Raw genomic sequence first — 17,312 nt, 5'->3', positions numbered from 1 at the left:
CAAAAATCTTTCTCCTTGCTTCTCTGAGCTTGTACTAAACGGTGAGGTAAGAGGGTTCCTGAGCCGTAGTCAGCTTAGCCTCCTCATGACACAAAGCACCTCCTGTTGACTGTGTTCCTGTTAGCGATTTCTACCTTACCCTTAAGCATAATCCCAGTAAGGAGAAGGCAACAACCCCATCCCTCCTATGGATGGCAAAACAATATCTTTATTTTACCTTAACCAACCAAGAGTTCTCTCTTCACCTCCAGGTTCCATTAGCTAGAAGAACCCACCCTGACATTGACAGTAACCCCACAGTGTGGGGGTTGCAACAAGGCAGCAAAGGCTGGGGGCTGATACTGCAAAGGCACTGCCAGGTGAGGTTATGAAGGGAATTTGTTAAATAGTGTTATAGGGGAATTCCTTCACTTTGATTTGCTTCCTTTCTCTTCCCAGCTAATTTTCACCACCGAGCATATAATCATACATGTCTTCATACCACCTATCTCCTTTCATAGTTTTTATAGCTGAATCAGTCAGAGTTTTAATTTGAATTTTCATTGATCAAGAGATTTTTATCCTGTCTCAGACAGCAAAGTAGAGGTTTTCCAAAGATAATAACCATTCCAGTAGCCTACAGGAGATTTTATTTCTATTTCTTTTAGCTGCAGAGTTTTTATGCTCAGCTGACTGGTATCCAAATACAGCTGGGAAAAATATGACAATGAAACGCATGCTAGGGATTACCAATACAACTACTTGCAACCAAAATCTCCACAGGGAGATTAGACAGATTTTTTTTCAAAGGACTCTCAATTATGAAGTTAGAACAGCCGGTGGCTTTTGGTTAGGTCTAACTCATAAAGCAAACTTCTGTCTGACATATCCCAAGTGTCAGCTTGGTGAGGAGGATACTGCTTCCCTTGGCACACTCTTTGTCTATCTATAGCAAGTGAAGAGTTCCTCGAAACAGTGCAGGGTCTGCTCCACAGCCTACGTCCTCTCCAGTGGGGTCTCTAACAGGCCTTGCATATACTGGGCAAGGGAGGAGGAAATACTTGCACCTTCCCTCTTGTCTCTGTTACAAAAGTCTTTCAAAACCTTATCATAGAAAACTGTTAATGGGATATTTTGTGATAGTAAGCAGCCTGTGCAGCCTACTGTAATATTAAAAAGGTAAACTAGCTTGCTTTAGAATAATCCTTTTGGAGTTATTGTGAATCAGACTGAATATAATTCTCTTTAAGAGAATGTGTTAAAAATGCCAACAATAACATTGTTCCATACCAGAAACTGTGCTTTAAAGTTTTTTAGGTGGGAATTAACTCTCCTAGTGAAGTTTTAAGCTGTGAAATCATTCAGCTTCTCCATTTGTATGTGGTTAAACTAATATAACATATTTCTTGTTAAATGGGGCAAGAAGGCAGCTGTGAGCTACACCTTCCCAGATCTTCCCAGTGATGGGACCTTCCACCTCCTTAGAGTCAGAGGACACTGCACTCGCAGTCATAAGAGCCATTCAATCACCACTATATTAGTCTCCCTTTTAAACACTCATTCTGCCACTTTTGGCTAATTTACCAGCAGCCTCTTTTCATCATAGCACCCACCTCTTCTCCCTTCTTCACTTACTTTCTATACCAGCTCCACTTTCCCACCTGCGTAACTCCTCACTCAATTCAGCATTTGCTTTCACCTTTCTTGTTTTTGCTAGCACCATCTCTTACAAAATCTCTTTGTATCTGCCTGTTGTTCCTGACATGCCCTCAGGAAGAACTATTTATATCCACACCAACTTTATGATTTCATAGAATCACAGAACAGCTGAAGTTGGAAGGGACCTCCAGAGGTCATCTCGTCGAACCTCCCTGCTCAAGCAGGGTCACCTGAAGCGGGTTGCCCAGGACCATGTCCAGACTGCTTTTGAATATCTCTAAAGATGGAGACTCCACAATCTCTCCGGGCAACCTGTGTCAGTGCTTGGTCACTCTCACAGCAAAAAAGTGTTTTCTGATATTCAGATGGAACCTGTGTTTCTGTTTGTGCCCATTGCCTCTTCAATACCTCTCTTTCTTTACCTCTTTCACACCTCTTTCATCTCCCTCTAAGTGTTCCTATGTACAGGCATGACAGCATTCAAATTGCTGGTCCATGGAGACCTACTGCTAGACATTCAGCTGCTTTCCCTACTGACTGCTTTCATCTATTGTCCTTCACCTCATGCTGTGATCGTAAATTCCTAAGGGAAAGGTCTGTCTTTTTTTCTCTACTTCTGCAGCACCCAGCCAATGGTCCCTGGTCTATGCCTGGGGCTCTCTGACACCATGTAAATACAAATAGCAACAAGAAATAACATCAATTTGGTTCTTTCATTTGAAGCTGCTATAACCTCTATGCTTATTAGGGGACAGCATTCATATGCACAGAACACAAAGGAAGAACTGTATCATTCACCTACAACCCACCTCAATGTCTGTGGAAGACCCCACAAATGTGTCTGTCCATGGACACAAAGGGTATTTGATTCCCTATCACCAATTTGAAAGTTCATTATTCTTATCAGGCACATCACTATGCAACTCAGAAGGACTTAAAGATTTATTTTTTTTTTAATTGTAGACTTTTCTCCTGGAGTCCTGAATTCAGTGATAGAGTATGTAACATAATTTGGGGGTGAACTAAGATCAAAGCAAGATTTTTGTCTTTGCATTCCTCTGATCTTCAGCAGCCTTGAGGATGCTCTAAACTAGGTCAGATATCAACATGCTGTGGTCATGGCTAAGTCACATCCGATCTCTTCCTGGTGATGACTGAGGGAGCTTAGACTTACACTTAAATGAGTCTGGAAAGGTAAATCTAAATCCTGAAAAGCCATTCAGTTTGCAGATGCTGTGGCACCTCTCCTGCACCACTTTCAGTGCTGGTGCACTGAATGTATTGCATTTTCCTTAGGCTGGGACAGGTTTCTTCTGCATCAGTAGGATCTTTTAAAGCTTATTCTGTATTCTTGGCTATTTTTTTCTGTGTGCGCACAACATAAAATAACTGTAGATGTAGGTCACCAACTGGACTATTATATTTCATTGTCTACCAGCATATTTGACCTTGATTTCTGATTGTATCTCCATTACTTTTACTGGAAATACAAGGTAAGCCTTCCATTGGCCAAAAAACCTTGTAGGTCTATTTATTCTTTCAATTACACAAAGTAAAACGCAGAGTAATTATTTCCGAAAACAATGTAAACCCAATATATGGATTTCCGTACACTTGAAAGGTTTTGTTTGTTTGTTTTTAATATCTTTAGGGTTTTTTGTTTTGTTTTGTTTTTAATCAGAAACTGCCTTGCTTTGAAACACAAACACTTCTTTTAGTGCTTGGGTTTTGTTGGTCTTTTATCTTGTTTTAATTAGCTCACTTGGGAAGTAATGTAACTCTATTGCAGAAAAAGCTGTATCAGTAGCTGAATCCTTCTTTTCAATTAACCATACAAATCCAGAGCCTCTTCTCACACTTACACTGCATCATTCCACACTTGGCACAACCTGCTCCTCTCAATGTCCTTCATTATTTTAAGGTCATCTTGACAGGAAGCAGCCCGTTCCCTTGTTTTGTGCCAGCAGGCAGCAAGATGCACACTTTTGTTCACCTGTCTGGACTCCACCAGCCATGGCCAGGGTTGCATGCAGTACCGCAAAGTGTCCCAGAATACCTTGCTATTGAAACAGAGTAATCAAAGTGAGATTTCAAAAAACCACAAGTCCTCCCAAGGCCATAAAAAGGAATTTTTTATGCCTTGCTGCAAATCAATTTCTGCTGAAACAATAGGAATACAGACACTACAACCCAAGCCTTGCTAGTATAGAGAAGCCTTACCCTGGTTTTATGGAACATTGTGCAAACAAGGGAAGACTGTAAAGGGTCACTTTTGCTCCCAGGCAACTCCTTGCTATAGGTGTGTTAGGAAGGCAGAAGCACAGACAGGCAACCAAGGAGAAATAGAGAAATGTTTCCTGGATACACAGGGCAGAATTAGGAAGGCCAAAGAGTAGCTACAGTTAAAATTGCTGAAGGACATCAAGGGCAACAGGAAAGGTTTCTACAGCCACAGCAGCAACAAAAGGAAAACTGGGGAGAACGTGGGCCTGCTGCCCAATGTGGTTGGTGACCAAGTGATGGAGTGCATGGAAAAGGATAACTTGGTGAAGGACTCAATGTCTTCACTTTCTCAGCCTTTACTGGCAAAGTCTGCTGCTCACTTCCAGGCCTTTCAGGTCTTTGCTTAGCAGCAATGTACTACCCATGGTACAGAAGGATCAAATTAGGTACAAATTAGGTCAGCTGGACATATGCAAGTCCATAGGACTGGACAGGATGCATCTGAAGGTGCTGGGAAGCTGGCTTGATGTTATTTTGGGACCATTCTCTTATCATGTTTGAAAAGCTGTGGTGACTAAGGGAGCAAAGATGAGAGAAGGCAGTCGTTAAAACTACCTTCAAAAAAGCCAAGAGGGATTTAGGGAGCATACTCAGAAAAAAAATAATCCTTTGATTCATAGGAAGATGTTAATAGGAAGGTATTATGGAAGTTTCAGTATACCTTGTCTTTAGAAAATAAAGCTGCTTCAGTATTTTTGGAAAATTCTGAGGTTGACAAAATGGAAAGACTTGTAGCAATGGGGATTTTCCCTATGTGTATTAGGAAGAGCCTCCCAAACACTTTTTGGACTGCAGTTTGTGGTATTCAGCAGGACACTATTTGCTACAGGAAGGTGATCATTTCTCATCTGAAGCCGAATAATGAGGAATATCACAAATATGAATGTGTAGTACCCAAGAGGATATAAAATCCAGAGGAACTTCATAAACACATATTAACATGATAATTGCATGTCAACTGGATATGATATAACACACATTGTGTCTTTCCAGTAATGCATGAAAAAAATGAGATCTCTGTAACTGAGCAATGTAGCTAAACATTTCTCCAGAGCAATAACACGTCACTCAGATTTGTAATTTGAGATTATAAATTTGTTACCATCTTTTGTAATAACTACAGATAAATGTGCCTTATCGGTGTGATAGCCTGATAGCTCAGGCTGTACAGAGTTTGACAGTGTTTTTCTAATACAATCTGCATTTAAACTAAAACAGCACAATACATACTGCAGTCGAAGTTCAGATAGAAACGTATCTGAAATGCACACATTAACTGGTTGTGATCTGTTTTATAAAAAACCCCACAGTCAAAACCTAATGCGTCACATAGACAGCATTAATAAATACTATACTGAAGTAGACCACACTATACTACAGCCTTTAATTAATCCCTCTACTACTGCAGGAATATTTCTACTAATAACTACTTTTAAACTTCCTAAGAGATGAAACTTGGATCTCCACCTCTGGAGGTTATTCTAACTTTTAAATCAGATCAGTATGAGAAAATTTGTTCCCAATATTAAATCCAAATGTTCATCTTTTCCAGATTCATCACATTAGCCCTGGTTACTTATTTGCTCAACTTTGAGTTATCTTTATTCATCCATTGGGTTCACATATTTTAAATTCTCTGAGCTTCTCAATCATTACTCAACAAAGCTCTATCTGATGAGTTCTCTGAATTTATTCCCTACAGCTCTCCTGGTAATTTGCATTACTTTTGTCTGGACACTTCAGTTTTGACTGCACAGAATTGTAAAGAATAGGGCAGGTCTTGGGCTGAGCTGACACAGGGTCAACCCAGCTCAGAAAAAAGCATGAAGGCAAAGGTCATTTCTTGATTTCTCTGCAGCCAAGATCCTCTTGGTACTCATCTGGTTTAGATACAAAGTAAAGAACATTGACAGTGGTTTCAGTGAGCCTGTTTGAGCAGAAAGGGTTTCTGGGGCACACAGACCCATATAACTTGTGCTGTGTGGCACCTGGTCCTGCTCTACATCCTGGGAACACACATGAGCAAAGAAAAGTGTTGTGTGCCTGGGGAACATATGTCCATCTGATTCACTTATGAAAATTACCAGATGATGTGATTTAAAGCAGCCCTGAGCTGACAATAACTTGCTGCTTGTGGTAGCCACAGAATCTCAACAGAACACAAATTAGATGAATTGAATGTCCATGTACACTTCTGCTGAGCTACGTCGCACCACCCAGCAGAATTATGGGTTCTACCAAGCCATATGTGACAGTGGCTAGTCTCTGACCTTGTGGCTGACACAACTGGTTGAAAGAAGCACTGCACATTAACTCAGGGAGAGCACCAGCCAGCACCCTGGGATGGTCAGAAACACTGCTGTGGCCACCTAGCACCCTCTACTTAGGCAGCAGAGCTGTCTGACAGGCAAGGCAGGGAGTCCAGTCTAGCAGCTGACTGCATCACAGCTCAATCAGGTGCATCCCAATCACAGCCTACTCAACCCACGCACAGCTCAAGTCTATCCATGGCCATCCTTGGTACAACCATCTACTGGGCGGGAGATGTGAGCAGAAAGATGCTCCTGGAGACAGAGACAATTGTAATGGCTGTTGGTTTTCTTTCAGCTGAACCCTGTTAGAAGCTGTGGGGAGCCAGTGATCTCTTTGATTTCTCTGGAAGTGCACAGGATGAAGTAGCCGTCACATCTTGGCATCAGGATGCTGTCTGTTTAAAGGCAGAATGGTCCCACTCTTCTAATTTCACACATAAAACTACAGTCACATAAGCTTCTATTTCCTGGATGCCTGCAGGAGTGGGTTTGACCTATACTGACACATGTGTCCCAGGTACCACTTTTTCCTGCTACATTATGATGAACATCTGGATATCATCTTTTCTTATTGCTTGCATCCTTGCAGCAGGCCAAAACTGACCATATCTTCAATATTTCTGAAAGAATAGTACTTGCCTATTAATATGGCGGGCAGCCTCAGCTATCTGTAAGCGTTCCCCAGCCAGCAGCTTGGCTGCAGTGTCACCAGTCTGCTATGGAGGATGGTGACCTGCTGTGGGACCCACATGGGGGAGGGAACCCTCTAACCATACGCCTTGTTGCAGAAAAGGGAGAGGAGCCCAAGCTGCATGAGCGAGGACCACAGCAGGACTAAGGACTACTACCCTCACGTGACAGCCCCAGCAGCATGAGGCAAGCAGCACCCCTTGCAAAACAGTATTTTGAGGTCACCAGTGTTCCTGTCGCTGGATGCCAGCTAAGCTAAGACAGAGGCCTGATTTCCTAATATAGAAGCAACCACACACCAGGAATACCAATTATTAAAATAATGAGCATTTATAAGGTCTCCAATTCAGAACAGAGAGGAAAGATACGTTCTGTTACACTAATCCTACATTTCAGAAAGTTTAAAAAGGAACTGTAGACATTATGAAAGTTGCCCTTTATATTGCAGTAGTATAATTTTAAAAAGCAGCCATTTTTCATACAAAAAGGAAATAATATTTATTCAATTTTGATTCCTTCTTTATTAGTTCCCTGAGATAATGACAAAATACTTAAACAAACTCTAAAAAAGAAGCAAATGTGATGTTTAATGGCTTAAAATGCATTAACAAATGTAGACAGGATTCCTTATACAGGTTGATATATCCACTGACATTACGTTTTTGAGCTTCTGAGCATTTACATTCTTTGCATTTCATACTTAATGACAAGCTTCAACTTCCTCTTCTGCCCCAAGAGTAAGTGAGGAAACACAACAAGGCCCGTAAAATCTTACTAATATAGAACAGGTACAAGAACTCAATCAGATCATGAAGTCACTGACTGTATTTAAGTTTTCTTCTCCTATTTTTTGACCTATATGTTGATATATCCACATTTACGTGTTCTCTGAATGTGGTGGTGAGAAGTGGACATCAGACTGATATGGGGTCTACCACTTTGAGAGGCACTTTCAACAGCAATGTGATCTTTACTATAAAGTATCTCATTTCATTCCATTTGTCTATGCCCTTGAAAATACCTTCTGCTGTTAAAAGACATGGCTTTTGAAGGACTGCTTCTATTTTTGTGTATATATATCTACCCTCATGATTCCTTTGTTTTCCGTTTTAAATCAGAATATTTCATTAACTCCTGTGTTTAGGTCTTAGGAGGGTAGTGTTTTATTACCCTTATTTTCATTCATTCCTTTGTATCCCTCTGCTGTAGAGTGCTCAGGATGTCCTGCTCATAAGGGAACGCTGCATACAGTAAGTGGGTGGAATTTTGAATTCCTTACAATTTTTTACATGGAAGAATGGAATCAAAACTACTGGAATCAAACACCACCTCTTTATAAAACCATTGTCACCACAATGCACTAATTAAAAATTCCATTGCTTACATGGAGCAGTCCTTAACTCATATTTTAAATTTACAGATAGTAAAATGAAATGTTAATTGAAAATGCATTAGCTGAACAGCAGGGTTTAGATCATTTAGAAAGTTTTAGGCTAAATTTGGCTTGAGAGATGGAATGAAAGCCTATGTAAAACTTAATGTCTTCTTGGGTATGAGGACTGTCTCCAGATGAATGGAATCAGAGCACCTCCCGGTGTTGCTTATGTGCCATCATGTGGGAGGAGTCACAGGCAAGACCTCAGCTTCAACCCACATTTGGTTTCCCATGGGAGCTCATCATAATGGTGACTCAACTGAAAACATGTAAGCTGATCCCTTAAAACTGTTCCTAAAACAACTGTAAGTTTTGTGTTGTCAAATAAACAAGTAATACAGAACACTAAAGTTTTAACGATGGGATGTATTCAACCTTTTTTTTAAAAGACTTAATAACTACGGACTTCTGGAATATTAAGGAAATTCCAGCTAACATTCAGCCTTCTGCCAAATAATACTCCGTAAGTAAAAAAATATATGGGTGAAATTCTGACTCCATTTAAGCTATGTGGAATTTTACCACGGACTTCAGTGGGGCCAAGGGAAGTCCATGATCATGTAAGTGGTTAAATAGCTTCAGTAAGCTTTGAATTTTAACCAGTGAATGAATTTCAGATCATTCCAAATGATCAAACAAATGATAAAAAGTGCATTTTTTACAAAATTACTGGCAGAATAACTAAAATGATTGCTTTTCATAGAATAAAATAAAGACTATTCTTATATTAATAGTAAATAAGATATCTTTTATAGAACAACTGCTATGGAGCTCTTCTAAGCAAACAAAAATTTGATAGGAAAAAAGAGGGTTCTACTTAGTACATTATTCATAGGTGTACCAGTTGAATTCACTTATTTTCATAATTTTGCCACATCTTTAACAGTTATGAACAAGCTTTTCTGTGTCTGCATTTCTTGGAGAGTTCCACATTGCTAAAATCCTTCTTGCTTTTGTGTATTTGAAATGCATTTATGTCCTTATGGATTATCAACAAACACGTTTCTTTTTCTTACACTATTTATACACTGAACAATTCTTGTTATGTCTGGTACTGCTACTGCATATGTTACTTTTAAAAGGTAATTCTACCCATAGCGCACATTACTCTTACAGTCTTACATTATTAATTCTTCATAATGATGTCGTACCATAACCTTCAATCATGTGCCTTAACATATCTGGGTTTTGGAAATAACATTGAAGCTGTTACATTTCTGTTTATGAGCATTGGCATTCTTAACCAATATACATTTGAAGTACATTTTCAGTCTACTGATACGCTGCACTGGCTAAGAAATTTTGCTGATCTAATCAGGAGATGGGAACAGCCTTCAAAGTCAGTGATCCATGAAATCTCCATATAAGTTTTGACATATCAGAGAGATGACAGTATACTGAGCTAACCCTCCTATTGGAGAAGTCATAAAAGACAGCACACACATATACACACAGTTTGTCTGTTCATCACAGCTTTGTTATTCTGCATTTTATAGATTTGCAGGTATTGTGCCAATTCAAAGACCATCTATGAACTTCATTCCAGAAACCAGAAAAGGAATGTGGATTATTTTGCTGGGGCATGTCCTCCTGTGTGACATGAGTCTGCATAATAGAGGCAGGTGGCTTTCACTATGCACAGGAACACTTCCTCCTCTGCTACAGAGCTATAGTTATTTTACCTTACCCCAATATCTGTGTTGGAAACAAGTTTTATCTCCAATGAAGTTATCATTCTGGGCCAAATCAGAATTCCTTTAATCAGTACAGTAAATTGGAATGCTGCTAAAAAGAAACAAAGTGAAACCTTTAGGATTTGGCTGCGCTGTTATACAAAGACCTCCAAATAATGGAGTTTGATGTGCTTCAGGTAAACACTCCCAGCCCCAAACAGCAATTTGTTGGTGGAATTCACTGAAATTTTATTATAAATTCAGAACTCAGTGAAGTTAATGTGACTTGCACTGTTAATCTGAGTGAGAGTGGAAGTGAGCCTTGTGTTCTTCTTTCTTTTGTTGTGCATTGAATGGTGTCACCTATATTGCCATGGAACTTTACCACAGGTAAGCTGCAAAACGTGCAGCAACTGCTTATGTACGATTAAGTATGTTTAAAATAATTCATATCTATAAAGATGGCTTGGTCTTTCCAGCAGTTACTCAAAAAGACATAAATAGAAAAGGTCAAAATAGTAATGGATTTGGTCCTACAGAAACTAAATGTTTTCATATTTGCAAAACTGGTAAAAAAACAGATTTGTAGAGTTTTTATCATGAACATACTTGCTTTTCTACAGCACTTTGGAATACTACAGTCATGCACAGCTGTCGAAAAGTGGTAGACAAAGAAAGGCGTATTCAAAGCGTAAGTAGTAAGGAGGTCACAGAGCATCCTATTTTTAATTCTGAAGCTTTTATAACATAAAAATCTATTTTAAGACTCCAAAAAAAAAGTGTGCTTCAAAAAAAAAAAAAAAAAAAACTACAGAACTATACTTTTCTAAGAATATATACTGGCTTCACTTTTAGATTATATCCTGTCCAGGTTGGAATCATTTCCTTACATCAGACCAAAAAGTTTCTGACTGTTTTGACTGGTTTTCTTATTACTATGAGAAAATATCCCCCCTCCCAACAATACTGAACACTATAATGAACAATACAAAGACTCAGTGTCAGGTAAGTCTCCACTTGGCCTCCTTCTCCTCTGGTTTACCTGGAAGATTCTGATTCTTTGGAATTCATACAGTAGAAGGTAAATGGAATGAATCAATGCCTCTAGTCAAGAGGTGGTGAAAAACAACACATGTACACAGAGTCTCTCTTTTTATCTCAACTAAATGAGAAATCCCTTCATTAAAACATTTTTTTTCTGGTAGAGACAAACTGGTACATAGTGGCTGTGGTTAGACAATCAGCATAGGCAGACTCAGCTAACCTATAGAAACTTAGCTAAATACGCAATGATTTTTTGAAGACAAAAAAAAAAAGGAAATAATAAAGAAATCTGCAAACCGATCTATTAACATTGAGAATTAGTAAAAAGAAAGCTGATTTGTTTCAGAGGCCTCATAACCAGTGTTGATGAGGAGAGAAAATTCATCTCCCATACACGCACGCTCACGTAAGTTGCTTGACCTATGGAAGGATTCAAAAATCATCTTCTCTTAGTGAGGGGAATTGAAAACTTCTTTGCTCGGATTGGTATAATTGTCACCGGTAAACTTAATCACTGCAGACTTAATGTGCTCAGGAAAACTTGTTATGGAATGATTAGCAAAATCCTTCCCCGAGGAAGGTACTACAGTCATTAGGAATTAATCAGGAAATGGGGGGGTGTAGCTTTGTAAGGTCATGTCCAAAATCTTTATATGGGAACAGGAGAAACAGCGTCTGTAAACTAGGTGTATTTTCTAATGTGTTACCTATTATTTGCCATAATACATAGATAGATAATATATTATCTATTATTTGTCGGAATGCACACCTGGTGGTTGGGAAACCTGGGAATCAAAGACAGGATTTATGCAGAAATTGGTTTGTTGAGTTTATTTTGTTTTGCATTTAGTTTCTGACTTCTTGGCTTCAGTGAACTTGTCATCTGTGATCAGTAAATGACGTGACAGACATTGCATAGTCATGACTTTGGACCTCTCTTCAGCTAGGTCTTCAGCCGGTTTAAGGAGTTATGCAGACTTCCCCAACCAATATTTCACCTTACTGTCCACTCAGCTCTGGTAGCTGGTATTAAAAGACACCCCTCTGTATCCCTCAAGGGACAGAAGAGCACTGTGAATTAATTTAACCTAGCAGTTCAGTCTCTACGAACTTGCTACAAACTAATGAAATTACATGGTCAAGCAATGACAGACTTGTGCTACACTTGAAGTCTTTTAATGTGAGTTTCAAACACCTAAGGTAACAAAAAGATACTTCAAGAAAGGCTTGTTATTTAATGAACCTCTGATAAACATAAAACTGTGGTGTTGTACTTGTATTGATGTTTAGGTAACTTCTACCATTAGGTGTCAGACAGTGGGGAAAAAAGTAGAACAGGAAAATACAATATATTTTCCTTTCTTTGACCTTCTTTAATGGAAATCTTTGTTACAAGTTCTGTATTGATATAACTCTTTATGAAAATTTATTTACTTTCCCATGGGTACTTTGCGCTGATTAGGTGAGAAAGGATTACCTTCTTTCCTGCTATTTATAAAACAGCTAATGATTTTCTTTGGGGTGAATAGCATCTTATTTATCTTCAGATGCTTTCCTTGACAGGGACAAAGTCAGGACAAAAAGATCTTCATTGCCTCTTTTGCTATAAAGTAATAATATGGGGCTGCTTCCTCTAAATGGTTCTACTCACCCAGGTGTTCTTATATGTATGGGTCATATTTTTCATATGAAGGGTGTTCCCTGTCATTTTGAAGATTACAGTAAAAAGACCTATTCATTACTCAGTTATCTTAAATACTAGTGTATTTCTAAGAAGCATTTGAGTTAAAATAGTATAGCATTATTCTGGTTTTATTAAAATGCCCTGCTATGTAACTGCCCTTCCATTTATAGTAGTTTCAGGATAGCTGTGTTTTGGAAAAGGTTTAAAACCAGATGAATCATCAGTTCTCCTGGGAAGCACTGTTCTGCAATAAGCTGCTGGCTCTTTGCCCCATATACAGATATTTTCTAATACAGTCATTAGGACAGTTCCCATCCCTCTGTCATATTACAAAATTAATGACTTCTTTTCAGTAACTTTACAAAGCCCATAAGACATGACATAGCAAATCCTTCCTGTTTTACTTAAATAGTCACGCTTCAACCTCTGATATAGATTGCTATTTGCAGGATCACACATGCAAAGGAAAAGTGTCAGCCTTACAACTGATTTCTGTTGTAGAGTTTGTTTGTCCTATGTTAGAAAAACAGCTGTTTGCTGAAATTTTGTGGAAATCTCCTCAAGTATTTGGCATAAAGAACTAGTGTTTCTTTCCTGTACATGCAATGTATTATCCTGTTTCTCTTAACCAGTATAATATACTAAAATTACAATGAACCATCTGCATTTAGCTTTTACATATGAAAATATTTTCATAATTGCCATATGGCTCTTCACAAATTTCTGATAACAGTAGCAATGACACATTTGTAATGGGATGTCCCAGTGCAATTCCATCAATTAGAAAAAAGCATAATGGAAACATGAGACAGATTTAGCAGTAAAAGTGTGCTTACCTTCATATGTTCCACTTTCTAAGAGAGCACCACTTTTCTCCAATTCCATAAAATCTTCAACAGTGATGAAAATATAGTCCACACCAGGGACTTCCCCCTCCTTATGTGGCCTTGTGGTGCCTATTAATAAGACGAAAGACACACTGTCAAGCACATGACCTAAATGTAGAAAGATCTTTTTGAAAGGTTTGGAAAATTTATCAAAGTAAACCATTTATGCAGCACATTATATAGCACATACTCCTTGTGAGGATGTCTTTCAATACCTTATAGCTACATCTGTTGAAGCTGACAGAGGTATATGAGATGCATGTTTAAGATCATGCCAGATGTTCTTTGGATCCATATTATTTATTCTCACTAATGAAAATGTATCATACTGCTATTCTTTTCATGTTACTAGAAAGACCCTTAGTGACACCAGGCATTCAGAGGTAACACAAATCTTTGATGTGTATTTTCTATGGCTTCAAACAAAGTCTTGTCTACAATTAATCTGCTTCATGAACTTTTAAACATTTATTTAGTACACAAAATAATAAATCTCTAAGTAAATCCATCAGGGTTGTATTCACATTGTTTGTTTCAGTGTCATAAGTGGACGTGATAAATGGTTAGGCTTAAGGGACTGAGTGATTCAAATCACCTGCTAACCATGCTGTCAAACTGCAAAGGTGCTTATATTTAGTTATTGCCTCTAGTGTCATCTCTGGATGACAGAACTCCCTAAATGCCGACAGACAGTATTTCATACATGCTGAGAAGTGACTCGGCTTAGCTAGCAGAAGTTGAGATGTTAGCAGGGAAGCATCTGAATTTGACCTAATTTCTTAACGGTCTGGTTTATTGTGGTCAGGCTATCCCTACTTTGACTGAAACCACTAAATAAGTCTCAAAACTCCATTTGCAAATGGAAGAGTTTTAGGTCCTCCTCAGTCTCAGTGTTTGAAACATCATAATCAATCAATTCTTTAGCAATACTATGGTGATTACATCACACTCACAGGGTTTGGTTTCAAGGCTGTTGACACTGGGAAGTGGCTAGAAACCAGATCTTCCGCTTCCTGGACAAAAGTTTAGCATTATGATATTGTGCAAAAGACACAGTCTCTTCCTCAGTTATTAATCCACCACCTTAACCACCGTATCGTGACTCTCATACTATGCAGTAGTGATTCAGACATCTCTTCAGATCAGCTAACCTAAAATCTATTTCATCTACTTTTGGATGTCTATTATTCAGACATCTGCATTTAAACCTCTTGAAACATTTTGTGTGAGACTCATCATGACATTAAGAAAACTAAATGTAATTGTCTACATTTCTGCCATGTGTATAAACTATTACAGTCAATAGAGATCTCATCAATGGTGGAAGCAAGAGAGCTATTCAGCTGCCTGCCTGCTACGAGCTCAATTCAGTTGGCCATACATAGGTCTCTGTGGGATGCCTTAGACATTCATGTGAAGCTAGCAGATATGCCAAGGACAAAATATCCCTTGCACTGCCCCAAATGCACAAAATTGTCCTTTGCGCTGCCCAAAATGCAGCTGTCTTAATCTCATACCGAATCCCACTCCATAGCTAGATCTAGTGGAGACTTCTGTGCAACGAAGAGCACATTAGAAGTGCAAGGTTCTCTCAGTGACAATGACAGGAGTCCCGTGCTCTCAGCGATTCCCACTGGCAGGAGCTCAGCTTTGCCAAAGCACTGGCTGGCCTTCAGAGTTGTCCAAACTCCTTGATGTCAGTGGAGACATAGAGACTTAATGGTGCCTTAGTTAGGTTATCGGGACTGCTTGTCATAGACACCATTCTCTCCTCACAGGCAGCCTGAATGGCTACGGCAAAGACTGAATGAGCCTGAGAAGCTAAAATTTCAGTAGCTAACATCATGAATATGTTTTGATAAATATATAAGACAAGTTCCCTCATTTGTCTGATTCCAATTCCCTTTTCATCTCAACATTTAAAACTAAAACTTGTCCTATTGGGCTGTTTATTTCTGGGAATTTCATATTTGCAGAGATGGGTTTGTTAGAATTATTACTATTGTGTTTCAGGGATGGTATGGTTAAAGCACTCAGACATTTAGATTCTCAATAAATATATTGAATTTACTCCCCATGGAATATCTGACCTCTGGGGATGCAGCAGCATCCTCAAAGATCTCCAGCCCTTTGTGAGAACTGTGCAGAAGCACAAGGATTCTGGCAAGACCCCGAGCTCCTGGGAGCTCTGCTAACAGCACAGGCATCAGATGTTTGATCTGCATGCTCTCTCCTGAGGAATTTTTCACTCCCGAAGTCTATTGACAGGAACTGTACCTTCCTCATAAAACACTTTGGCAAATCAAGGCTATGTTATTCCCAAACATGGCACAGGGAAGAAGCTGGCATACTAGATTAGTACCTCTAGCTAACTGTTTTTTCAATATTTTTTTATGTAGCCAAACTAAGATTAACAGAAGTTTATCAATCAGACAAAAATAGGAGTTATATAAAATGTAGAGGTAAACCCTGCTTTGAGTGGAAAGTTGGACCAGATGACCTACTGAGCTCCCTCTCAAACTAAATTTTCAATGATTCTATGACATTAAGTGTCAATACACTGCAGTTTGTTTTAAACACATGGATATATATTCAGCAGTGATGACTGCAAGGTCTCACCAGAGGTCCAACAACAGACTCAATTATCCCTCTGTTTCTCTACTTTGGTCACAGTCTTTGGTAAACTTGCCTAGAAAAGTGTAATGGACTAAATTTCAGGTTCTGAATCCCTCTCTTAAATTGGAAGCTAAAGACCTGATCTTTCTGCCCTTATGTGACTTAGTCACATTCTCTCAGATATAGTACATATATGATGTTTGCATACGCCCTGCACTAAGAATTGAACATTCTGTTTAATCTGCTTCCCCTATTTCAAATGAAATGCACGGTCCAATTATACAGTAATTCTATATCCTTAACACAGCACTTAGCTATAGCCTGTCTGTTCTCTAGTCGAATTGCTCATCACTTATCCCCACATGTAAGGTAGCCATGAGATGTCCTGTACTTAGAGCTGTTGATGTAATCATTATCTTGTTCTGCAAGACTCCAAGATTTAAAATAGTTCCTATTTTGCTTCAGGATGAAACTAACGGATTTTTGTGGCAAAACCAAAAGACCCAGAACTCCACTTTAGAATTGCCAGTGTGCTACTGTACATAGCAGCTTCTTAATTTAGTCTCCATTAATCCCAGTTTCCCACTGATTTTCCTAGGTGACTAAATAGCTACTGGTAATTCTACAGTATGTTTTCCTTTCTCCACTTCTCTTGCACCCCATGGTTTCACTAGATATTCTAGCATGGAGATGAGGAATCCTTTCTCCTGAAAGTTGAATTGAAATGGGTAAATTACAGAAATGAACATGTTTAAGGAAAAGCAGATTTTCTAGAAAATTTCTTGCCAGTTCTACCTATACCTGCTATGTCTGTCCTACAATGCCAGGTGATAATACTGTCACTCAGATAGTAACATGGAAGGTTCCACCCTCTTCTCTTATAATCCTTAGGGAATCTGCTCCAAGAGTTCCACATTGTAATGTATACTGAAGGTTGTACTCCTATAAGATGTCAACTACTTGCTTCCTTCAAAAAACAGAGAAAAAAGCAAACCGTGTTCACTAGTCACATGTGTTAAGGGTGACTCTTACCCCAGGTACAGCAGTTTC

The 17,312-nt window shown here is 38.9% G+C and overlaps 1 protein-coding gene across 17 annotated transcripts in view; it reads right to left on the bottom strand.

Moving 5' to 3' along the window:
• Positions 1-17,312, bottom strand: part of MAGI2 (membrane associated guanylate kinase, WW and PDZ domain containing 2) — a 765,356-nt gene that overhangs the window by 291,132 nt on the left and 456,912 nt on the right. For all 17 annotated transcript variants that reach the window (XM_030013670.1, XM_030013669.1, XM_030013660.2 and 14 more), the window contains one exon: positions 13,596-13,715. In XM_030013670.1, the coding sequence (XP_029869530.1) occupies positions 13,596-13,715 (120 nt within the window). The remainder of the gene's footprint in view (positions 1-13,595; positions 13,716-17,312) is intronic.

The sequence above is a fragment of the Aquila chrysaetos genome, chromosome 5, assembly GCF_900496995.4.
Source record: "Aquila chrysaetos chrysaetos chromosome 5, bAquChr1.4, whole genome shotgun sequence".
In the NCBI taxonomy this organism is placed as follows: domain Eukaryota; kingdom Metazoa; phylum Chordata; class Aves; order Accipitriformes; family Accipitridae; genus Aquila; species Aquila chrysaetos.
The sequence above is the reverse complement of the archived record's forward strand: the minus strand, read 5'-3'. Positions and strand labels throughout refer to the sequence as shown.